Here is a 25,327-nt window from a genome sequence, read left to right as displayed (position 1 = left end):
GTGAAAGTGCTCTCTTTATATATATATATATATATATATATATATATATATATATATATATATATATATATATATATATATATATATATATATATATATATATATATATATATATATACACACACACACACATATACACACATACATATACACACATACTTAATAAAAATCAGTTCATACTTCACACTAATACAAAAATAAACCAAAAACTTAAAAGGTTACTCAAAGTAGGTTTTTTTTTTTTTTTACCCCTGAGATGATAGATTATCACAATGTAAATTTATGGATTAAAAAAAAGTGCTCTTAAAATATAAGAGCCCTGTAATGTAAAGTAGAACTAATATAAGCAATTTTGCTGTTTGGAACCGAAAACTATAGCGTTAACAGGGCAGCAAATTAATGAAAAAATGATCCAAGCACTGATACATCGATACATTTTTTATATCCTGTCAATCATTGATATGAATTAACTAGCCCTTGTCCACTATAAAAAGGCAAGTGATTGATCTAATTAAAAGGTATACTAAACACCTTTTAACCAAACAGTCCAAAACTTTATTCTTGTAGCCCCCGAAAGAAGCAGGTTACACATGGACAAAGCATCACACCATTCCGAGCATCTGCCCGTTACTTGATTTGTGACAATTGTTATTTACAGATGTGTAATATTTTACACAATTTAAAACCAACAACAACAAAAAATACACAACTGATACACAGTCTGTTATGCTTTCCAAAGGGCAAATAAAGTCAATGTTGCAAGATAAAATTAGATATATAGAAAAAGCAGCTGCTAAAAAACAAAAATGGCAAAGGTTGCACAACCATCTCAGCGCAACCACACAGTGTTTAGCTGGGTTTGGTTCTTGATACTGGTGTCCATTTTAAGAACCTCCCTTATAGCCATTGTAGCATATGTGGAAGGAGGTAAAGAAAATTCCATCTTCAGAGCTCTGTACTTTCCCTCTATAAAAAGGAAAGAAAACACAATGTCAATATTAAGAAAAATCTAATGTACAGCAGTTTATAGATTTCCTTATTATAGCATGTAACGTGCATCATTTTTTTTTTTTTGGTAGTCCAATTTGGACAACTAACAGAGAAACGGAAGTCAATATTAAATGTTTATGGTTCTGAAAGACTTTTAGCCAACTTTATTTTTGCTCAAAAATTTTTACAAAGAAAAATGACAGCTACATTGCAATCAATATTACACGTGATAATAGGATAGGTTACATTTTTATTTTAAAAATAATAAAAATGGAAAAAAAATAAATATAAAAGACAAAAAAAAAAGTAATCTGTGTCCTGTAAGTTATAGAACATACAAAGAAAAATTACATTTGAGACGACAAAATTAAAAAGGGACATTAACTGCTGTGCACAACTACACAAGAATAGTAACTGCTCACTGTTATTGCATTTCATCCTGTTCCTGCAGCTCTTTACAAATCAGTTCTCCTGTTTTAATAGCTTAAAGGTGCCAGATACTGAAGATGTGCACACTTACAGATCAGTTTACAGCTGTATAATGTGCTTAGTGTAGAGTATTCTCTACCAATTTTATATTGTGTGTGTGTCTGGTGTCTCTATATACTCTGCCATTACACACTATAGAACAAAATGAATATGTCACCACTAATATAAATGTTAGCACATTAGCGGAATCATTTACTGATAATCATCCCTGTACATACATTACATGGTGTTTTACAAGTGTGTTCTACTATATCAGGTCAGAACACTATGCAAGAGCCATTTACCTCAAATTGAGCATGTAAATTCAGCCACAGCCTTTTTACTTCCTCTAAGGAATTATATACTGTCTTTGTTGCTCACTTACTTTACCCAGAGTATAAGAATAACTAACAAGACTAGCATATATTGTTGCTATTGTTATTATTGAGTTTTATACAGTTATTAAACTTTCTGCTGATAAAGCACCACATGCTGATGGAAGAGGAGGAAGAACAAGACAGGCGGACCTAAACAGAAGGCACCACCGCTTGAAGAAATTTTCTCCCAAAGGAAGCCTCAGTTGAGGCAAAAGTATCAAATTTGTAGAATTTGGAAAACGTATGCAATGAGGACCAATTGCCCGCCTTGCAGATTTGTTCCACAGAAGCTTCATTTTTGAAGGTCCAGGAAGAAGAGACAGCCCTAGTGGAATGAGTCGTAATTCTCTCAGGAGGCTGTTGTCCAGCTGTCTCATAAGCTAACCGGGTTAACACTTTGCAACCAGAGAGAAAGAGTAGTTGAAGTGGCCTTTTGACCCTTAGGCTTACCATAAAAAAACAAATTATGCTTACCAGATAATTTAATTTCCTTCTGTATTAAGGCTGTGACACACTGCAAGCGATGCGGCGCGAGGCGATGCAGCTGCTTCGCACCGCGTTGCATCGCTTCTGAAGTTCAATTATTTCATCTCTGAGTGCTTAGCTACGCGACCTGACGCAGCAGAGTGCTCAGAGATGAAAAGGCAGGACACACTGAGCGCGCACAGCTGCATCTACACGCTGCGCACCGCTCCGCTTGCAGTGTGTCACAGCCTTAAGGAGAGTCCACGGCTTCATTCCTTACTGTTGGGAAATACTGAACCTGGCCACCTCTCGCACTTAGCCTATCCCCCAGTCATTCAGCCGAGGGAACAAGGAAGAGTAGGAGAAATATCAGGGTATAAAAAAGTGCCAAAAGAAAAATATAATTTAAGCGGCCGCCCATCGGAGAACACGGGTGGGGGCCGTGGACTCTCCATATACAGAAGGAAATGAAATTATCTGGTAAGCATAATTTATGTTTTCCTTCTTAATATAAGGAGAGTCCACGGCTTCATTCTTTACTGTTGGGAAACTTATACCCAAGCACTAGAGGACACAATAACGGGAGGGATAAAAAGATGCGGATCCTAATCTGAGGGCACCACAGCCTGCAAAACCTTTCTCCCAAAGGCTGCTTCAGCTGAAGCAAAAACATCAAACTTGTAAAATTTAGAAAAAGTATGTAAGGAGGACCAGGTAGCCGCCTTACAAATCTGATCTATAGAGGCCTCGTTCTTAAAGGCCCAAGAGGAAGCCACTGCTCTAGTAGAATGAGCCGTAATTCTCTGAGGTGGTTTATGTCCCACTGTCTCATAAGCCAACGCTCCTTAACCAAGAGGATAAAGAAGTCGAATAGACCTTCTGACCCTTACACTTCTTAGAATAGGCAACAAACAAGGAAGAAGTTTGTCTAAAATCCTTAGTAGCCTGAAGATAAAACTTCAAGGCATGACCAATGTCCAAACACAATCTCCTGATTGATGTTGCGGTCTGACACGACCTTAGGGAAAAACCCTAACTTAGCACGTAGGACATCCTTATCAGAGTGGAACACCAGATAAGGAGGCTTACATTGCAAAGCGGCAATCTCAGAAACTCTGCGCGCAGAAGCAATAGCCAGTAGAAACAGAACTTCCCAGGAGAACGATGTCAAATTCATGCATAGGCTCAAACAGAGCCCGTTGCAAAACCTTAAGAACCAGATTCAGACTCCAAGGAGGACCCGAAGATCTGAACACAGGTCTGACCCTAATCAAAGCCTTAACAAAAGACTGAACATCTGGAAGCTCCAAGAGCCTCTTTTGCAGTAAGTCTCGAAATCTGTCCCCTAAGGGAACTAACAGAAAGGCCCTTCTCCAGTCCATCCTGAACGATATGATCCTCGCAACCTTAACTTTATGCCAGGGAAATCCATGCTCTTCACAGCAGAATAAATAGGTTCTCCACACCTTATGATAGATGCGATGAGTAACCGGCTTACGAGCTTTAATGAGAGTATCAATAACTCTCTCAGAAAAACCTCTCTTGACTAGGACTAAGCGTTCAATCTCCACATAGTCAGCCTCAGAGAATCTAGATTTTGATGAACAAAAAAGACCTTGCTCCAGCAAATCCCTATGACAAGGTAACTTCCATGGAGGAGAAGATGACATCCCCACCAGATCCATGAACCACATCCTTCACTGCCACGATGGAGCAATCAGTATCACTGAAGCCTGCTCCATGTGGGCCACTACACGAGGAAGGAGTGGTAACGGCGGTAAAAGGTAGATTAGACTGAACCTTCAAGGCACTGCTAATGCATCTATTAGCTCTGTCTGAGGATCCCTGGACCTCGACCCATGACCCATATCTGGGTAGCTTTGTATTGAGACGGGACGCCATGAGATCTATCTCCGGCATTCCCCACCTGTTGCATATCGCCGCAAACACTTCAGAATGGAGAGACCATGCCCATGGATGAAAGGATTGTCTGATGAGAAAATCCGCTTCCCATTTGTCCACACCCGGAATATGGATCGCTGACAGCGAACAGCTGTGGGCCTCCACCCCCTCCAGAATCCGAGATACCTCATTGCTAGGGAGCTTCTCGTTCCCCCCTGATGGTTGATGTAACCACTGAGGTTATATTGTCTGATTGGAATCTGATAAATCGGGACGAACCCAGAAGAGGTCAAGCCTTCAGAGCATTGTAGATTGCTCGAAGTTCTAGAATGTTGATCAGGAGGGAGCGTTCCTCCTGAGACCACAAGCCCTGTGCCTTCTTGGCACCCCAAACAGCGCCCCCATCCTGATAGGCTCACGTCCGTTGTCACAATCTGCCCAGGATGGTCTTAGAAAGGATGTCCATCAGATAATCTGGACAGAGCCACCAAGAGAGCGATACTCTCGACCGGCTGTCCAGGGAAATCTGTTTAGACAGATCCGAATGATCGCCGTTCCACTGCCAAAGCATGCACAGCTGTAATGGTCTGAGACGGAACCTGGCAAAGGGAATTATGTCCATGCTGGACACCATGAGACCAATTACCTCCATACACTGAGCGACAGATGGCCTTAAGGAGGTCCGGAGGGCAAGACATGCGAAAGCTAGCTCTCTGGTCTGTTAGACTAAATATCCATGAGGATATTTCTATTACAGTACCCAGGAATTCTACCCTGGTGCTTGGAATAAGATTACTCTTTTCTAAGTTTATCTTCCATCCATGAGATTGAAGAACAGAGAGAAGAGATACCAAATGGTCCTCCGCCAGACGAAAAGATGGTGCTTGAACCAGAATGTCATCCAAGTAGGGAGCTACTGCTATACCTTGGGTTCTGGCGAAGGCCAGGAGAACCCCTAGAACCTTTGTAAAGATTCTCGGAGCAGTAGCTAGACCAAACGGAAGGGCAATGAACTGAAAGTGCTGATCGAGGAATGCAAACCTTAGGAACTGGAACTGAAGGTAGGCATCCTTAAGATCTATAGTGGTCATGAACTGTCCTTCCTGAACTAGAGGAAGAATGGACCTTATTGTCTCCATCTTGAATGAGGGGACATTTAGAAAACAAATTATGCTTACTTGATAATTTCCTTTTCTTCTGATGGAATGAGTCCACAGCTGCATTAATTACTTTTGGGAAATAAGAACCTGGCCACCAGGAAGAGGCAAAGACACTCCAGCCAAAAGCTTAAATACTTCTCCCACTCCCCTCATCCCCCAGTCATTTTGCCGAGGAACAAGGAACAGTAGAAGAAATATCAGGGTTAAAAGGTGCCAGAAGAATATAAGGATGCCCCACATAACATTACAGGTGGGGAGCTGTGAACTCTTTCCATCAGAAGAAAAGGAAATTATCAGGTAAGCATAATTTAATGTTTTTCTTAAATGGAAAGAGTCCACAGATGCATTCATTAATTTTGGGAAATACCCAAGCTAAAGAGGACACTGAATGCCAAGACGGGAGGGTACAATAGGCGGCCCAAACTGAGGGCACCACACCTGAACAACCACCCAAAAAAAAAAATCCCGCTTCATTGAAGCCGAGAAAATTTTAAAAGAAAAAAACATAATTTATGCTTACCTGATAAATTCCTTTCTTCTGTTGTGTGATCAGTCCACGGGTCATCATTACTTCTGGGATATAACTCCTCCCCAACAGGAAATGCAAGAGGATTCACCCAGCAGAGCTGCATATAGCTCCTCCCCTCTACGTCAGTCCCAGTCATTCGACCAAGAATCAACGAGAAAGGAGTAACCAAGGGTGAAGTGGTGACTGGAGTATAATTTAAAAGATATTTACCTGCCTTAAAACAGGGCGGGCCGTGGACTGATCACACAACAGAAGAAAGGAATTTATCAGGTAAGCATAAATTATGTTTTCTTCTGTTATGTGTGATCAGTCCACGGGTCATCATTACTTCTGGGATACCAATACCAAAGCAAAAGTACACGGATGACGGGAGGGATAAGCAGGCTCATTATACAGAAGGAACCACTGCCTGAAGAACCTTTCTCCCAAAAATAGCCTCCGAAGAAGCAAAAGTGTCAAATTTGTAAAATTTGGAAAAAGTATGAAGCGAAGACCAAGTTGCAGCCTTGCAAATCTGTTCAACCGAGGCCTCATTCTTAAAGGCCCAAGTGGAAGCCACAGCTCTAGTGGAGTGAGCTGTAATTCTTTCAGGAGGCTGCTGTCCAGCAGTCTCATAGGCTAAACGTATTATGCTACGAAGCCAAAAAGAGAGAGAGGTAGCAGAAGCTTTTTGACCTCTCCTCTGTCCAGAATAAACGACAAACAGGGAAGAAGTTTGGCGAAAATCTTTAGTTGCCTGCAAGTAGAACTTGAGGGCACGAACTACATCTAAATTGTGTAGAAGACGTTCCTTCTTTGAAGAAGGATTTGGACACAAGGATGGAACAACAATCTCTTGATTGATATTCCTGTTAGTGACTACCTTAGGTAAGAACCCAGGTTTAGTACGCAGAACTACCTTGTCTGAGTGAAAAATCAGATAAGGAGAATCACAATGTAAGGCTGATAACTCAGAGACTCTTCGAGCCGAGGAAATAGCCATTAAAAACAGAACTTTCCAAGATAACAACTTTATATCAATGGAATGAAGGGGTTCAAACGGAACACCCTGTAAAACGTTAAGAACTAAGTTTAAACTCCATGGCGGAGCAACAGCTTTAAACACAGGCTTGATCCTAGCTAAAGCCTGACAAAAGGCCTGGACGTCTGGATTTTCTGACAGACGCCTGTGTAACAAGATGGACAGAGCTGAAATCTGTCCCTTTAATGAACTAGCTGATAAACCCTTTTCTAAACCTTCTTGTAGAAAGGACAATATCCTAGGGATCCTAACCTTACTCCAGGAGTAACGTTTGGATTCGCACCAGTATAGGTATTTACGCCATATTTTATGGTAAATCTTTCTGGTAACAGGCTTCCTAGCCTGTATCAGGGTATCAATAACCGACTCAGAAAAACCACGTTTTGATAAAATCAAGCGTTCAATTTCCAAGCAGTCAGCTTCAGAGAAGTTAGGTTTTGATGTTTGAATGGACCCTGTATCAGAAGGTCCTGTCTTAGAGGTAGAGACCAAGGCGGACAGGATGACATGTCCACTAGATCTGCATACCAAGTCCTGCGTGGCCATGCAGGTGCTATTAGAATCACTGATGCTCTCTCCTGTTTGATTTTGGCAATCAATCGAGGAAGCAGGGGGAAGGGTGGAAACACATAAGCCATCCCGAAGTTCCAAGGTGCTGTCAAAGCATCTATCAGAACCGCTCCCGGATCCCTGGATCTGGACCCGTAGTGAGGAAGTTTGGCGTTCTGGCGAGACGCCATGAGATCTATCTCTGGTTTGCCCCAACGTCGAAGTATTTGGGCAAAGACCTCCGGATGAAGTTCCCACTCCCCCGGATGAAAAGTCTGGCGACTCAAGAAATCCGCCTCCCAGTTCTCCACTCCCGGGATGTGGATTGCTGACAGGTGGCAAGAGTGAGACTCTGCCCAGCGAATTATCTTTGATACTTCCATCATTGCTAGGGAGCTTCTTGTCCCTCCCTGATGGTTGATGTAAGCTACAGTCGTGATGTTGTCCGACTGAAACCTGATGAACCCCCGAGTTGTTAATTGGGGCCAAGCCAGAAGGGCATTGAGAACTGCTCTCAATTCCAGAATGTTTATTGGAAGGAGACTCTCCTCCTGATTCCATAGTCCCTGAGCCTTCAGAGAATTCCAGACAGCGCCCCAACCTAGTAGGCTGGCGTCTGTTGTTACAATTGTCCAGTCTGGCCTGCTGAATGGCATCCCCCTGGACAGGTGTGGCCGATAAAGCCACCATAGAAGAGAATCTCTGGTCTCTTGATTCAGATTCAGAGTAGGGGACAAATCTGAGTAATCCCCATTCCACTGACTTAGCATGCACAATTGCAGCGGTCTGAGGTGTAGGCGTGCAAAAGGTACTATGTCCATTGCCGCTACCATTAAGCCGATCACCTCCATGCATTGAGCTACTGACGGGTGTTGAATGGAATGAAGGGCACGGCATGCATTTTGAAGCTTTGTTAACCTGTCTTCTGTCAGGTAAATCTTCATTTCTACAGAATCTATAAGAGTCCCCAAGAATGGAACTCTTGTGAGAGGAAAAAGAGAACTCTTCTTTTCGTTCACTTTCCATCCATGCGACCTTAGAAATGCCAGAACTAACTCTGTATGAGACTTGGCAGTTTGAAAGCTTGAAGCTTGTATTAGAATGTCGTCTAGGTACGGAGCTACCGAAATCCCTCGCGGTCTTAGTACCGCCAGAAGGGCACCCAGAACCTTTGTGAAGATTCTTGGAGCCGTAGCCAATCCGAATGGAAGAGCTACAAACTGGTAGTGCCTGTCTAGGAAGGCAAACCGTAGATACCGGTGATGATCTTTGTGAATCGGTATGTGAAGGTAAGCATCTTTTAAATCCACTGTGGTCATGTACTGACCCTTTTGGATCATGGGTAAGATTGTCCGAATAGTTTCCATTTTGAACGATGGAACTCTTAGGAATTTGTTTAGAATCTTTAAATCTAAGATTGGCCTGAAAGTTCCCTCTTTTTTGGGAACCACAAACAGGTTTGAGTAGAACCCTTGTCCTTGTTCCGACCGCGGAACCGGATGGATCACTCCCATTAATAACAGATCTTGTACACAGCGTAGAAACGCTTCTTTCTTTATCTGGTTTGTTGACAACCTTGACAGATGAAATCTCCCTCTTGGGGGAGATAATTTGAAGTCTAGAAGGTATCCCTGAGATATGATCTCTAGCGCCCAGGGATCCTGCACATCTCTTGCCCAGGCCTGGGCGAAGAGAGAAAGTCTGCCCCCCACTAGATCCGGTCCCGGATCGGGGGCTCTCGGTTCATGCTGTCTTTGGGGCAGCAGCAGGTTTCCTGGCCTGCTTGCCCTTGTTCCAGGACTGGTTAGGCTTCCAGCCTTGCCTGTAACGAGCAACAGTTCCCTCCTGTTTTGGTGCAGTGGAGGTTGATGCTGCTCCTGTTTTGAAATTCCGAAAGGGACGAAAATTAGACTGTCTAGCCTTAGCTTTGGCCTTGTCTTGAGGTAGGGCGTGGCCCTTACCTCCTGTAATGTCAGCGATAATTTCTTTCAAACCGGGCCCAAATAAAGACTGCCCCTTGAAAGGTATATTAAGTAATTTGGACTTAGAAGTAACATCAGCTGACCAGGATTTTAGCCACAGCGCCCTACGTGCCTGTATGGCGAATCCTGAGTTCTTAGCCGTAAGTTTGGTTAAATGTACTACGGCCTCCGAAATGAATGAATTAGCTAGTTTAAGGACTCTAAGCCTGTCCGTAATGTCGTCTAGCGTAGATGAACTAAGGTTCTCTTCCAGAGAATCAATCCAAAATGCTGCCGCAGCCGTAATCGGCGCGATACATGCAAGGGGTTGCAATATAAAACCTTGTTGAACAAACATTTTCTTAAGGTAACCCTCTAATTTTTTATCCATTGGATCTGAAAAAGCACAGCTATCCTCCACCGGGATAGTGGTACGCTTAGCTAAAGTAGAAACTGCTCCCTCCACCTTAGGGACCGTTTGCCATAAGTCCCGAGTGGTGGCGTCTATTGGAAACATCTTTCTAAATATTGGAGGGGGTGAGAACGGCACACCGGGTCTATCCCACTCCTTAGTAACAATTTCAGTTAGTCTCTTAGGTATAGGAAAAAAGTCAGTACTCGCCGGTACCGCAAAGTATTTATCCAACCTACACAGTTTCTCTGGTATTGCAACGGTGTTACAATCATTGAGAGCTGCTAAAACCTCCCCTAGTAATACACGGAGGTTCTCCAATTTAAATTTAAAATTTGAAATATCTGAATCCAATCTGTTTGGATCAGAACCGTCACCCACAGAATGAAGCTCTCCGTCCTCATGCTCTGCAAGCTGTGACGCAGTATCAGACATGGCCCTAGTATTGTCAGCGCACTCTGTTCTCACCCCAGAGTGATCACGCTTGCCTCTTAGTTCTGGTAATTTAGACAAAACTTCAGTCATAACAGTAGCCATATCTTGTAATGTTATCTGTAATGGCCGCCCAGATGTACTAGGCGCCATAATATCACGCACCTCCCGGGCGGGAGATGCAGGTACTGCCGCGTGAGGCGAGTTAGTCGGCATAACTCTCCCCTCGCTGTTTGGTGAAATTTGTTCACATTGTACAGATTGACTTTTATTTAAAGTAGCATCAATACAGTTAGTACATAAATTTCTATTGGGCTCCACCTTGGCATTGGAACAAATGACACAGATATCTTCCTCTGAGTCAGACATGTTAAACACACTAGCAATAAACTTGCAACTTGTTTATAATCTTTTTTAGCAAAAACGTAATGTGCCTCAAAGAGGTACTAAACGATTAAGTGACAGTTGAAATAATGAACTGAAAAAACAGTTATAGCATCAAACTTTAAAACAACACAACTTTTAGCAAAGGTTTGTTCCCATTAGTAAAATAACAATAATTAAATTTGACATAAAAATTACAGAGCAACGTTTTTATTCACAGTCAATATAAAATTCTCACAGCTCTGCTGAGAGAATCTACCTCCCTCCAAAGAAGTTTGAAGACCCCTGAGATCTGTCAGAGATGAACCGGATCATGCAGGAAATATAAGAGTAACTGACTTGAATTTTTTGATGCGTAGCAAAGAGCGCCAAAAACGGCCCCTCCCCCTCACACATAGCAGTGAAGAGAAACGAAACTGTCACAATTAAAACCAAACAACTGCCAAGTGGAAAATAATGCCCAAATATTTATTCACTCAGTACCTCAGAAATGTAAACGATTCTACATTCCAGCAAAAACGTTTAACATGATAAATACTTATTAAAAGGATTAGTGACTTTTAACAGAGTAGTTCCGGTGAAATACCATCCCCAGAATACTGAAGTGTATACATACATGTCATTATAACGGTATGGCAGGATTTTCTCATCAATTCCATTCAGAAAATAAAAACTGCAACATACCTCAATGCAGATTCATCTGCCCGCTGTCCCCTGATCTGAAGCTTTTACCTCCCTCAGATGGCCGAGAACAGCAATATGATCTTAACTACTCCGGTTAAAATCATAGTAAAAAACTCTGGTAGATTCTTCCTCAAACTCTGCCAGAGAAGTAATAACACGCTCCGGTGCTATTTTAAAATAACAAACTTTTGATTGAAGTCATAAAAACTAAGTATAATCACCATAGTCCTCTCACACATCCTATCTAGTCGTTGGGTGCAAGAGAATGACTGGGACTGACGTAGAGGGGAGGAGCTATATGCAGCTCTGCTGGGTGAATCCTCTTGCATTTCCTGTTGGGGAGGAGTTATATCCCAGAAGTAATGATGACCCGTGGACTGATCACACATAACAGAAGAAAGACCCAGAGACACTGACTCGCAGCTAGTCCAGAGCCAAACAAGAGAGCGCAAATGGACTCGACTGAGCCAACAGTCCACCAAGAGACACCGCCGCCCAACAGATGAAGGTGAAACCAGATGAAGGTGAAACCAGTCGAAAAGGGGACAAGGCAAAGGAGAACCGAGGAAACCAAAAGGTTCCCTTAATACGTAAAAAACACCTCCAAGTATTTGTAGGCCCAGCTCACGGAGACCTAAAAAGGACACAAACAGAGAAGGAGGCCACACCAATACTAAGCGAAAACCCGGAAAAATACCGGACACAGAGACAGAAAGACGTCTCCCCAACATCCTGCAAGCATGGACGCAACTGAAAAAGCAAAGTCCTCCCTGCGCCTGCTCATAGAATACCAAAGTATTCAACTGTGAAAGCGTGTAATAGACCCAAGCAAAAACCTCAAGTTTAAGAACACAGAGTCCATAACAGGACGACACCAAAGGAGCTTGTAAGGAAGAAAAAGCAATCATCAAGAAACGGACCGCACAAAAACAGTCCCTCAGAGGGCACCTCCCAGGCAACCTAAGCCGCCGGACCTACACTCAGGCCCCTAAAAAGGGAAACACCTCCAGCAAGGCCTCCTGCGAAGGAGAGTATACCCTCTCCTGTAAAAGAGCAAGGAGAAACCATCTCCCAGCAGACTGAGCTATCAGGCTAGACTCAACAAGCTCACCATACAAGGGATACTGCGACCAGTCCGACCTGCAGACCCATACCCAGCCACAGGGATCCAGTACAGGAACAAAAGAATGCCAAAACTGATACAAGGAGTGTAAAGATGGTATAACCATACCTCCATATTACTAGTACAACCTGACTAACCACAGACAAGGCCATAGACTTAAGTATCTATCAAAACAAGGCTTCACAGTCTGACTTGAAGCCGGCAAGGCCCCAGGCGGAACCACTTCCACCCTACAGGTGAAACTCGAAAAAAATAGAATATCGTGCAAAAGTTAATTTATTTCACTAATGCAACTTAAAAGGTGAAACTAATATATGCGATAGACTCATTACATGCAAAGCAAGATAGTTCAAGCCGTGATTTGTCATAAGCTCAAAGTGTCCCACTCTAATCAGCTAATTAAGCCATAACACCTGCAAAGGGTTCCTGAGTCTTTAAATGGTCTCTCAGTCTGGTCCAGTAGGAATCACAATCATGGGAAAGACTGCTGACCTGACAGCAGAAAACCACAATTGACACCCTCCATAAAGAGGGAAAGCCTCAAAAGGTAATTACAAAAGAAGTTGAATGTTCCCAAAGTGCTGTATCAAAGCACATTAATAGAAAGTTATGTGGAAGGGAAAAGTGTGGAAGAAAAAGGTGCACAAGCAGCAGCGATGACTGCGGCCTGGAGAGGATTGTCAGGAAAAGTGTTGGGGACTTTCACAAGGAGTGGACTGAGGCTGGAGTCAGTGCATCAAAAGCCACCACACACAGACGGATCCTGAACATGGGCTTCAAATGTCATATTCCTCTTGTCAAGCCACTTCTGAACAAACAACGTCAGAAGAGTCTTACCTGGGCTAAAGAAAAACAGACCTGGTCTGTTGCTCAGTGGTCCAAAGTCCTCTTTTCTGATGAGCGCAAATTTTGCATCTCATTTGGAAACCAAGGACCCAGAGTATGGAGGAAGAATGGAGAGTCACACACTGCAAGATGCTTGAAGTCCAGTGTGATGTTTCCACAGTCTGTGTTGATTTCGGGAGCCATGCCACCTGCTGGTGTTGGTCCACTGTGCTTCATTAAGTCCAGGGTCAACGCAGCCGTCTACCAGGAGATTTTGGAGCACTTCATGCTTCCTTCCGCAGACGAGCTCTATGGGGATGCTGACTTCACTTTCCAGCAGGACTTGGCACCTGCCCACACTGCCAAAATCACCAAAACCTAGTTAAATGACCGTGGGATTACTGTGCTTGACTGGCCAGCAAGCTCGCCTGACCTGAACCCCATAGAGAATCTATGGGGCATTGCCAAGAGAAAGATGAGAGACATGAGATCGAACAATGCAGAAGAGCTGAAGGCCGCTATTGAAGCATCCTGGTCTTCCATAACACCTCAGCAGTGCCACAGGCTGATAGCTTCCATGCCACGCCGCATTGAGGCAGTATTTGCTACAAAAGGGGCCCAAACCAAGTACTGAGTACATACAGTATGCATGCTTATACTTTTCAGAGGTCCGATATTGTTCTATGTACAATCCTTGTTTTATTGATTGCATGTAATATTCTAATTTTCTGAGATTGTGGATTTAGAGGGTTTTATGAGCTGTAAGCCATATTCATCACAATTATGACAAATCACGGCTTGAACTATCTTGCTTTGCATGTAATGAATATATCTCATATTAGTTTCACATTTTAAGTTGCATTAGTGAAATAAATTAACTTTGCACGATATTCAAATTTTCCGAGTTTCACCTGTATACTTCCTGACCCGGAGAAGTCCTAAAAAAGGACTCCATCTCCATAGGAAGGAGAATATACCCTATAAAAAGGAAAGAAACCGGAAGGACAACAACTGTCCACAAGGTTGGAAGCCACCGGCTAAGGGGGAAGAAATATCCCCAACGCAAATGTCCTAGAAAAAGGACCCCCTTACAAGTCGCACGCCAAACAGAGGCACAGCCAACCCAATTACCTGCGGAGCAGAGAATTCATGGGTACACTGGCAAACTGACTAGGGGAATGCAACCCTAAGGTGCACCAGAAATTGGAAATCCAACGCCAGCAGCTGAGTAAGAACCCACCCCCTTGAGGCGCAAGCCACCCAGGTAACCCCTAGATGACATGGGATACTCTGTAGTAAAGAGTAATAAATACTCCTAAAACCAGACCAACCCTGACCTGGTCAGGTAGATGGAGTAAGGACACAGTCCAAGAACACCCCGACCAGCCCTGAGATCCAGGAATCCTAAACAACCAAAAACTGGGTCAGGAAAAAGGAGCGAAGCCCCAGAAAGCAGGAATCTCAGGGTAAAAAAACAGGTCCGGGCACCTATAGTCCAGGCAACCATACCCTAAGACTACACATCTCAACTGGCCAAAAAGCCAGACAAGGGAATGGATGCATATCCAGAGAACCCAGATAGCAAGAGGAACTCGAAAATCCCTACCAAAGGGAGGGACCCCCCTAGCCAAAGTCCCGTGCTCCAAGGAGCCAAACTAGAAGTCGATGAAAGAGCTACTCAGCCCCAGGACAACAGAAGGGATACTTAAGTCCAAAAAACCCTACTAGCAGGGCTAGTCTCCCCATCACCTCCACACAGGCAGAGGACAGAGGGAAGAGAAAAGCGCTAAGCGTTCCCTGCTCCGGGGAACCCCGAGCTTAACAAAGTCCCCACAAGGATCAACCATCCTCCAGAAAATGTAGATTCCTAAAAGGAGATCTAACTCACCCAGAGAAAGACCCAAAGGTCTCAAAACTTAGACAGTTCACACCAAAAAGAGTAAAAGCTGCATCTAGAGACACTCTAAACAGCCAAAGCGTAAACCTCCAAGGTGCCAAGAGCTGCAACTGGCTGTAAACCATCCGCATGCTAGACAGCTATCCATAAAAGCTGTTGGATCAAGCCCCAAAAGGACAATCCAGAGCCTTAAAACAAAAATGCCAAACCGCGGAAATGGGGCGCTCAGGCCTCCAGCCCCCCACTGCATGGAGGAGGAAACTCTAGGTTCTGATGATATCAGATGTCAGAGTGACGAAGAGGAAACACCCCTGACCAGTCCTCTATGACCGAAGGCTAACGGGACAGAACAATCCTACCCGCCTCATGGACCTACAGGTCCTCTCATGGGGGGTGGGGAGAAACACACCACCCCACGTGGAGGAACCATAAACTGGGTTAACCGCATGTGTAGGAGGAAGAATCGGTAGGGAACACGCTCCCTGGGAGACAGGACCCCCAGAGGCGGATGGCTCAGCAGATCCCTGATTTCCTGAGCCCGAGGAACCGGACTGGTTGACAGGAGTCAATGAGGCTAAATCGGATTTGTCACCGGACACAGAATCTGAATCTGATATCATAATCGTCTCGGTATCAGAATCCTCCATAACTGAATCTGAAATGAGCACAGTCTCAGCATCAGAATCCCCCATAACTGTAAAAAGGATATAGGAATATGGACTATAAACAGTAAAACGGCACCTGGCACCACCAATGGCTGGGGCACTCACCACCTCCTATGACCAGACCCCTGCGGACTAGAATATCTCAGTTGCCACACGGTCGGCAATGCGGAAATGGGAACAGAGCGTAACCATGCCCGGACACAGGATGAACCGTATAGTCCAAAAAGCTGCGTCACTTCCAAAGGCCTCAAAGTTCCAAACCATAAACCTCACACATAAGCAGGTTGAATCACATAACAAACATGATTATAAACCCCCTGTCCAGTAATCCCCTTCAGGAGATATTAATCCTCAATTCCAAGATACTAACAGAGACTCACTGAGACCCTTATGTTATAAGTTAAACCCGCGAGGAGTATAGCCTCACGAGAAATATTCATGTTACAGTACATTGACTAAAGTAAAATGAAACGATCTTACTGGAATCAACGCTGTGGAACAGGAACACAGCCTTTCAAGTGTGACAGATAGTAGCATCGCCTCCGCCATGGACTTGAGAGAAGAAAGCAGGCAATGGAGCGAAGTTAGACAACGCCAATTGTTTGAGGAGCTGTTAATATGAGTCAGAATGGTTTTGCAGAAATAACCTTCCTGTATCTCCGGACTCTAACTTTCATCCAAGCCCTCACTGAGAGACTAACAGGACTACTTAAAACTCCTGTCCCATGCTGAAGAGTACTACCCTCCATAAGAGAAAAAAACAAAAATTAAAAAATTCTGGACACGTCTCTGCCAACCTTCTGGGACGAAAGGCAATGAATGACTGGGGGATGAGGTGAGTGGGAGGAGTATTTAAGCCTTTGGCTGGGGCGTCTTTACCTCCTCCTGGTGGCCAAATTCTTATTTCCCAAAAGTAATGAATGCAGTTGTGGACTCTTTCCATTTAAGAAGAAAACTTGTTTAAGCACTGTAGGTCCAGAATCAGGTGCAAAGTTCCCTCCTTCTTTGGGACCACGAACAGGTTTGCGAAGGGACAATAACTCCTAAGGAGGAAAGATCCCGTACGCACCCCAGAAAGGCTTCCCTCTTTTCTGGTCTTGAAGACATGCTTGAGAGGAGAAATCTGCCCTTGGGTGAATGAGATTTGAAACCCATCTTGTATCCCTTAGCTATGACTCCAGGACCCATCGATCCTGCACATCCCTGAACCAAACGTCTGAAAACAGCAACAGTCTGTCCCTTACACGATCCAGCGTCAGATCGGGGGCCGCCCCTTCATGCCGACTTGGTCTCGGTGGGCTTCTTGCTCTGCTTGGATTTATTCTAGAATTGAGCCGGTTTCTAAGTACTCTTGGTTTGCTTGGGCTTAGAGAACTGCTGACGTTGGGACTACTCAGAACGAAAATTAGATCCTTGTCCCTTAAACTTGTTCTTATCCTGCAGGAGGAAGGCACCCTTGCCCCCTGTAACCGTGGATATAATGGAGTCCAGGCCTGGATCAAATAATATATTTCCCTTAAAGGGAAGGGAAAGTAGTTTAGACTTAGAAGTCATGTCCGCAGACCAGGACTTCAGCCAGAGCGCCCGAGGGGACTGTACTAAAAAAACATAAAATTTTAGTATTCAGGCGAATAATCTGCATGTTTGCATCATAGATAAAAGAATAAGCAATTATCAATGCTTTAATTCTTTCTTGGATAACGTCGAGGGGACCCTCCACCTCAATCAGATCCGCTCAGGAGTTGAACCAGTAGGCCGCAGCACCAGCAACCGAGGCTTCTGGTTGAAACAAGTATCCCGTATGCAGAAACGTTTTTCTGAGTAAAGTTTCCATCTTCTTATCCATCGGCTCTCTGAATGATGAACTATCCTCAAGTGGGATAGTAGTACGTTGGCCACCTTAGGGACGGAACCCCACAACTCCAGTTGAGAGTCCGGGAATCATTTTTTAAAAGGCAGACAAAAGTGAAAAGGAAGATCCAATTCTATCCCACTCATTCTTAATAATGTTCGCCATTTTCACAGGTACAGGAAAAGTTAGCGGGGCTACCCTGTACTCATACACCCTGTCTAATTTAGGGATCAAAGGGTCATCAGGCAACTTGGCCTCTGGAACCTCTAATGTAGACAGAACCTCCTTAAGAAATTGTAAGTGTTCAATCTTGAATCTAAAGGCTGGTTCCTCTGCAGCCGGAGGCCTTGAGGTAGCAGACTCCAATCCAGAAAGTTCACCCTCTGAAGACTCAGAGTGTGACTCATCCTTGGATAATTGAAAGTCAGATAAATCCAATAAATCACTGGATGACTCCTGGACCAGAGAGCTATGTTATACCTTTCGCTTGCACTTGGCAGAGCGAGGTAAAGCACTAAGGGACTCAGACACCGCCATCTTTAACTGCACAGTAAAGTCTGATGGTAACAGGCTCCCTCCTGATGGAGGATCAAGCGTGCTACAGGAAGCTGCATGTGATGAGGGAGATGACTAATGGGTATGCACCTCATGGGACGGCGAGTCCTCAGAGGTGGACGACTCAGTGGTACTAAAGGGGTTAACCTTCCTTGACATAATAACCTTGTTGATGCATATGGAACAGTTGATAGGGCGGGCATACCAAGGCCTCCTCCCAATATAGACAGGTATTACTATTATGAATAGAGAGTGTACCCTCAAGAATATCTGAATCCGCCATAACTTGCGCAAATGACAGTAGGGCACAGAATAAAACGATCTTTTATTTCTCACAAAAACAGCACCTTTATACTCCCAGTGGCTGGGGCACTCACCATCTCCTAGACCCAGGCAAACCAATGTCTTCTCCAACAGCTAGCTCAGTCAGGAAAGAGAAAACGAAAGTGTGACCACTCCCAGTCACGTGGTACGCAAGGCAGGACCCGCCCCTGCTATGAGAAAAAAAAACTCTACAAGCTGCGCAGCGTTTAAAGTGAAAGTAAAAACCTGTGTGTTCCAACCGCATAACAAACAAACAGTCTATGAGCCCAATAAACCTCACTCATAAAAGCAGCATAAAATCAAAGCATCACATTTGATTATTCCCCACTGTTCAATGACCTCCCTCAGGAGATATTAACCCCAGATTCTCTTAAGATAAAGAGTCACACTGTGATCCTGTCTTCTAGCGTTTTCAACATATGTAAAAAAATGGAAACGATCTTACCAGAATCCATGCTGTGTAACATAAATAGAGCCTCTCAAGTGTGACAGTCTTGTAGCATCGCTCTTGACACGGACTTGAGTGAAGAAAGCAAGCAGTGAAACTCGTCAACACTGATTGCTAAAGGAGCTGTTGGCAGTCTGGATGGGTTCGCAGAAAGACTCTCCCTGCATCGCCAGACTAACTTTCGTCAATGCCCTCACTGAGAGGCTGACAAGACTACTTAAAACTCCAGTTCCATATCGAAGGGCAGATACCCCTCCTGAGGAACAACTCCGAAATCTTCTGACACTTATCTGCCATCCTCCTGTGACAAAAAGCAAAGAATGACTGGGGGATAGGGGAAGAGGTATTTAAGCCTTTGGCTGGGGTGTATTTACCTCCTCCTGGTGGCCAAGTTCAGTATTTCCCAACAGTAAGGAATGAAGCCGCGGACTCTACTTATATTAAGAAGGAAACAACGAACAGAGCAGTTGATTGCCGAAAATCTTTAGTTGCTTGAAGTTTATGCAACAGGCGTTCCTTCTGAAAAGGAAGATTAGGACAAAATGAAGGAACAACAATTTCCTGCTTGATATTGCGATCCAATACAACCTTGGGAAGAAATCCCAACTTAGTACGAAGAACCGCCTTATCTGCATGAAAAATAAGGTAAGGGAAATCACACTGCAGAGCTGAAAGTTAAGAAACTCTGCGAGCAGAAAAAATAACAAAGAAACAAAACTTTCCAAGATAACAACCTAATATCAACTGCATGAACAGGCTCAAACTGAGCCTGTTGCAGAACTTTAAGAACAAGATTAAGGCTCCAGGAGGAGCAACAGGTTTAAACACAAGGCTGATTTCTGACCAAGGCCTGCACAAAAGATTGAACATCTGGCAGATCTGCCAGACCTTTGTGCAAAAGAATAGACAGTGCAGAAATCTGACCCTTCAGAGTGCTGACTAACAAACCTTTCTCCAGGCCATCCTGAAGAAAAGACAAAATTCTGTGGAACCCTCACCCGGCTCCAAGAGAAACCCTTCGATTCACACCAATAAAAATGTATTTACGCCATACCTTATGGTAAATCTTGCGAGCAACAGGTTTACGAGCCTGAAGCATGGTATCAATGATTTCTCTCTCAGAAAAACCACGCCTAGCCAAGACGTCCAATCTCCAAGCAGTCTGCTTCAGAGAATCGAGATATGGGTGGAGGAAGGGACCCTGAAGTAGAAGGACCGGCAAACGCCAAGGGGGAAGAGATGACATCTTCACTAGATCTGCAAACCAGATCCTGCAAGGCCATGCAGGGGCGATAAGAATCACTGACAAGTTCCCTTGTTTGATACAAGCAATTACTTGAGGAAGGAGAGCAAAAAGAGAAAACAGGTATGCAAGAGCGAAGTTCCAAGGAACTGCCAGAACGTCTATCAGAGCTGCTTGAGGATCCCTGGATCTTGACCCGTACCTTGGAAGCTTGGCATTTAGATGAGACACCATCAAATCCAACTTCGGAACCCCCCCACCTGGGGGTTATCATTGTGAATACTTCCGGATGGAGAGCCCACTCCTCGAGGTGAAAGGTCTGCCTGCTCAGAAAATCAGCTTCCCAGTTGTCCACCTCTGGGATATGGATTGCAGAGGAGACAATCGTGAGACTCCGCCCACTGTAGTATACATGCCACCTCCTTCATAGCTAAGGAACTCAGGGTTCCTCCCTGGTGGTTGATATAGGTCCCTGAGGTGATGTTTTCCGACTGGAATATGATAAACCGGACCAAACACAATTGGGGCATGTTCCCTGAGACAAATGGTCCTGAGAGATCCACCAGGACAGAGTGTCTCTAATTAGGGAGTCTAGAATTATCCTCTGAGAAAGATCGAGTGGTCTTGGTTCCATTGTCTGAGCATGCATAACTGTAGAGGTCTCAGATGGAAGCGAGCAAAAGGAATAAATGTCCATGGAAGCAACCATTAGACCAATTACTTCCATACACTGAAGAAGAGAGACAAGAAGCAAGAATTTTGGACTCTGTCCATGTAAATTTTTCTGACAAATGTCAGAGTCGATGATAGTTCCCAAAAAGCATACCTTGGTGTCTGGCACCAGGTAACTCTTTTCCAGATTTACTTTCCACCCGTGGGAACGAAGAGTAGATAATAGAGAATCTGTATGGGATTTTGCTAAATGAAAAGATGGCGCCTGAACCAAGATGTCGTCCAGGTATGGCGCCACCGCTATTCCCTGAGATCTGACCACTGCCAAAAGGGCCCCTAGGACCGAAGGGAAGGGCAACAAATTGAAAGTGTTTGTCCAGAAAGGCAAACGTCAGGAATTGGTGATTTTCCCTGTGAATATGAACATGAAGATATGAGTCCTTCAGGTCATAAACTAACCCTCCTGAACCAAGGGTAGAATGGAACGTATAGTCTCCATTTTGAAGGAGGGAACTTTGAGAAATTTGTGGAGACACTTGAGGTCCAAAATGGGTCATAAAGTTCCCTCCTTTTTGGGAACCACAAAAAAAAGGTTTAAATAGAATCTGAGACCCTGTTCCACTACAGGAACTGGGACAATCACTCCCAGGGAAGATAGGTCCTTTACGCAGCTTAAGAAGGCCTCTCTCTTCACCTGGTTTGCAGATAACCTTGACAGGATAAATCTGCCCCTGGGGGGGACAAGACTTGAACCCTGTACTGTATACCTGGGATACTACTTCCAAAGCCCAAGGATATGGGACAATGTGGATCCTAGCCTGTCGAAAGAAGGAAAGCCTGCCCCTTACTTGATCCAAAGTTGGATTGGGGGGGGGGGGGCCCTTCATGCTGAGAGACTCAGAGGAAGGTTTCTTGGTTTGTTTCCCCTTATTCCAAGGTTGACTGGACCACCATGAAGTCCTGGACTGCTCCGGCTTGGAAGAAGACTTTTGTCCTTTGAAGTTGCGAAAGACACGAAAAACATAATTTATGTAAGAACTTACCTGATAAATTCATTTCTTTCATATTAGCAAGAGTCCATGAGCTAGTGACGTATGGGATATACATTCCTACCAGGAGGGGCAAAGTTTCCCAAACCTTAAAATGCCTATAAATACACCCCTCACCACACCCACAATTCAGTTTAACGAATAGCCAAGAAGTGGGGTGATAAGAAAAAAGTGCGAAAGCATATAAAATAAGGAATTGGAATAATTGTGCTTTATACAAAAAAATCATAACCACCACAAAAAAGGGCGGGCCTCATGGACTCTTGCTAATATGAAAGAAATGAATTTATCAGGTAAGTTCTTACATAAATTATGTTTTCTTTCATATAATTAGCAAGAGTCCATGAGCAAGTGACGTATGGGATAATGACTACCCAAGATGTGGATCTTTCCACGCAAGAGTCACTAGAGAGGGAGGGATAAAATAAAGACAGCCAATTCCTGCTGAAAATAATCCACACCCAAAATAAAGTTTAATGAAACATAAACAGAAGATTCAAACTGAAACCGCTGCCTGAAGTACTTTTCTACCAAAAACTGCTTCAGAAGAAGAAAATACATCAAAATGGTAGAATTTAGTAAAAGTATGCAAAGAGGACCAAGTTGCTGCTTTGCAAATCTGATCAACCGAAGCTTCATTCTTAAACGCCCAGGAAGTAGAAACTGACCTAGTAGAATGAGCTGTAATCCTTTGAGGCGGAGTTTTACCCGACTCGACATAGGCATGATGAATTAAAGATTTCAACCAAGATGCCAAAGAAACGGCAGAAGCTTTCTGGCCTTTTCTAGAACCGGAAAAGATAACAAATAGACTAGAAGTCTTTCGGAAAGACTTCGTAGCTTCAACATAATATTTCAAAGCTCTAACAACATCCAAAGAATGCAACGATTTCTCCTTAGAATTCTTAGGATTAGGACATAATGAGGGAACCACAATTTCTCTACTAATGTTGTTGGAATTCACAACCTTAGGTAAAAATTCAAAAGAAGTTCGCAACACCGCCTTATCCTGATGAAAAATCAGAAAAGGAGACTCACAAGAAAGAGCAGATAATTCAGAGACTCTTCTGGCAGAAGAGATCGCCAAAAGGAACAAAACTTTCCAAGAAAGTAATTTAATGTCCAATGAATGCATGGGTTCAAAAGGAGGAGCTTGAAGAGCCCCCAGAACCAAATTCAAACTCCAAGGAGGAGAAATGGACTTAATGACAGGTTTTATACGAACCAAAGCTTGTACAAAACAATGAATATCAGGAAGATTAGCAATCTTTCTGTGAAAAAGAACAGAAAGAGCAGAGATTTGTCCTTTCAAAGAACTTGCGGATAAACCTTTATCTAAACCATCCTGAAGAAACTTTAAAATCTTGGAATTCTAAAAGAATGCCAAGAAAAATGATGAGAAAGACACCAAGAAATATAAGTCTTCCAGACTCTATAATATATCTCTCTAGATACAGATTTACGAGCCTGTAACATAGTATTAATCACAGAGTCAGAGAAACCTCTTTGACCAAGAATCAAGCGTTCAATCTCCATACCTTTAAATTGAAGGATTTGAGATCCTGATGGAAAAAAGGACCTTGCGACAGAAGGTCTGGTCTTAGCGGAAGAGTCCACGGATGGCAAGAGGCCATCCGGACAAGATCCGCATACCAAAACCTGTGAGGCCATGCCGGAGCTACCAGCAGAACAAACGGGCATTCCTTCAGAATCTTGGAGATTACTCTTGGAAGAAGAACTAGAGGCGGAAAGATATAGGCAGGATGATACTTCCAAGGAAGTGATAATGCATCCACTGCTTCCGCCTGAGGATCCCGGGATCTGGACAGATACCTGGGAAGTTTCTTGTTTAGATGAGACGCCATCAGATCTATTTCTGGAAGCCCCCACATTTGAACAATCTGAAGAAATACCTCTGGGTGAAGAGACCATTCGCCCGGATGCAACGTTTGGCGACTGAGATAATCCGCTTCCCAATTGTCTATACCTGGGATATGAACCGCAGAGATTAGACAGGAGCTGGATTCCGCCCAAACCAGAATTCAAGATACTTCTTTCATAGCCAGAGGACTGTGAGTCCCTCCTTGATGATTGATGTATGCCACAGTTGTGACATTGTCTGTCTGAAAACAAATGAACGATTCTCTCTTCAGAAGAGGCCAAGACTGAAGAGCTCTGAAAATTTCACGGAGTTCCAAAATATTGATCGGTAATCTCACCTCCTGAGATTCCCAAACTCCTTGTGCCGTCAGAGATCCCCACACAGCTCCCCAACCTGTAAGACTTGCATCTGTTGAAATTACAGTCCAGGTCGGAAGAACAAAAGAAGCCCCCTGAATTAAACGATGGTGATCTGTCCACCACGTTAGAGAGTGTCGTACAATCGGTTTTAAAGATATTGAGATATCTTTGTGTAATCCCTGCACCATTGATTCAGCATACAGAGCTGAAGAGGTCGCATGTGAAAACGAGCAAAGGGGATTGCGTCCGATGCAGCAGTCATAAGACCTAGAATTTCCATGCATAAGACTACCGAAGGGAATGATTGTGACTGAAGGTTTCGACAAGCTGAAATCAATTTTAGACGTCTCTTGTCTGTCAAAGACAGAGTCATGGACACTGAATCTATCTGGAAACCCAGAAAAGTTACCCTTGTCTGAGGAGTCAATGAACTTTTTAGTGAATTGATCCTCCAACCATGATCTTGAAGAAACAACACAAGTCGATTCGTATGAGATTCTGCTAAATGTAAAGACTGAGCAAGTACCAAGATATCGTCCAAATAAGGAAATACCACAATACCCTGTTCTCTGACAGACAGAAGGGCACCGAGAACCTTTGTAAAAATTCTTGGAGCTGTAGCTAGGCCAAAAAGCAGAGCCACAAACTGGTAATGCTTGTCCAGAAAAGAGAATCTCAGGAACTGATAATGATCTGGATGAATCAGAATATGCAGATATGCATCCTGTAAATCTATTGTGGACATATAATGCCCTTGTTGAACAAAAGGCAAGATAGTCCTTACAGTTACCATTTTGAACGTTGGTATCCTTACATAACGATTCAATATTTTTAGATCCAGAACTGGTCTGAAGGAATTCTCCTTCTTTGGTACAATGAAGAGATTCGAATAAAACCCCAGTCCCTGTTCCAGAACTGGAACTGGCATAATTACTCCAGCCAACTCTAGATCTGAAACACATTTCAGAAATGCTTGAGCTTTCACTGGATTTACTGGGACAAGGGAAAGAAAAAATCTCTTTGCAGGAGGTCTTATCTTGAAACCAATTCTGTACCCTTCTGAAACAATGTTCTGAATCCAAAGATTGTGAACAGATTT

General features: G+C 43.7%; 1 protein-coding gene across 1 annotated transcript in view; it reads right to left on the bottom strand.

The window, feature by feature from the left end:
* Positions 1 to 210: 210 nt before the first annotated feature.
* PUS7 (pseudouridine synthase 7) overlaps positions 211 to 25,327 on the bottom strand; it is a 279,628-nt gene continuing 254,511 nt past the window's right edge. The window contains exon 16 of the mRNA XM_053716557.1: positions 211 to 966. Within this exon, the coding sequence (XP_053572532.1) occupies positions 830 to 966 (137 nt within the window). The 3' untranslated portion in view covers positions 211 to 829. The remainder of the gene's footprint in view (positions 967 to 25,327) is intronic.

This window comes from Bombina bombina, chromosome 6 (assembly GCF_027579735.1).
Source record: "Bombina bombina isolate aBomBom1 chromosome 6, aBomBom1.pri, whole genome shotgun sequence".
NCBI classification, from domain to species: domain Eukaryota; kingdom Metazoa; phylum Chordata; class Amphibia; order Anura; family Bombinatoridae; genus Bombina; species Bombina bombina.
The sequence above is the reverse complement of the archived record's forward strand: the minus strand, read 5'-3'. Positions and strand labels throughout refer to the sequence as shown.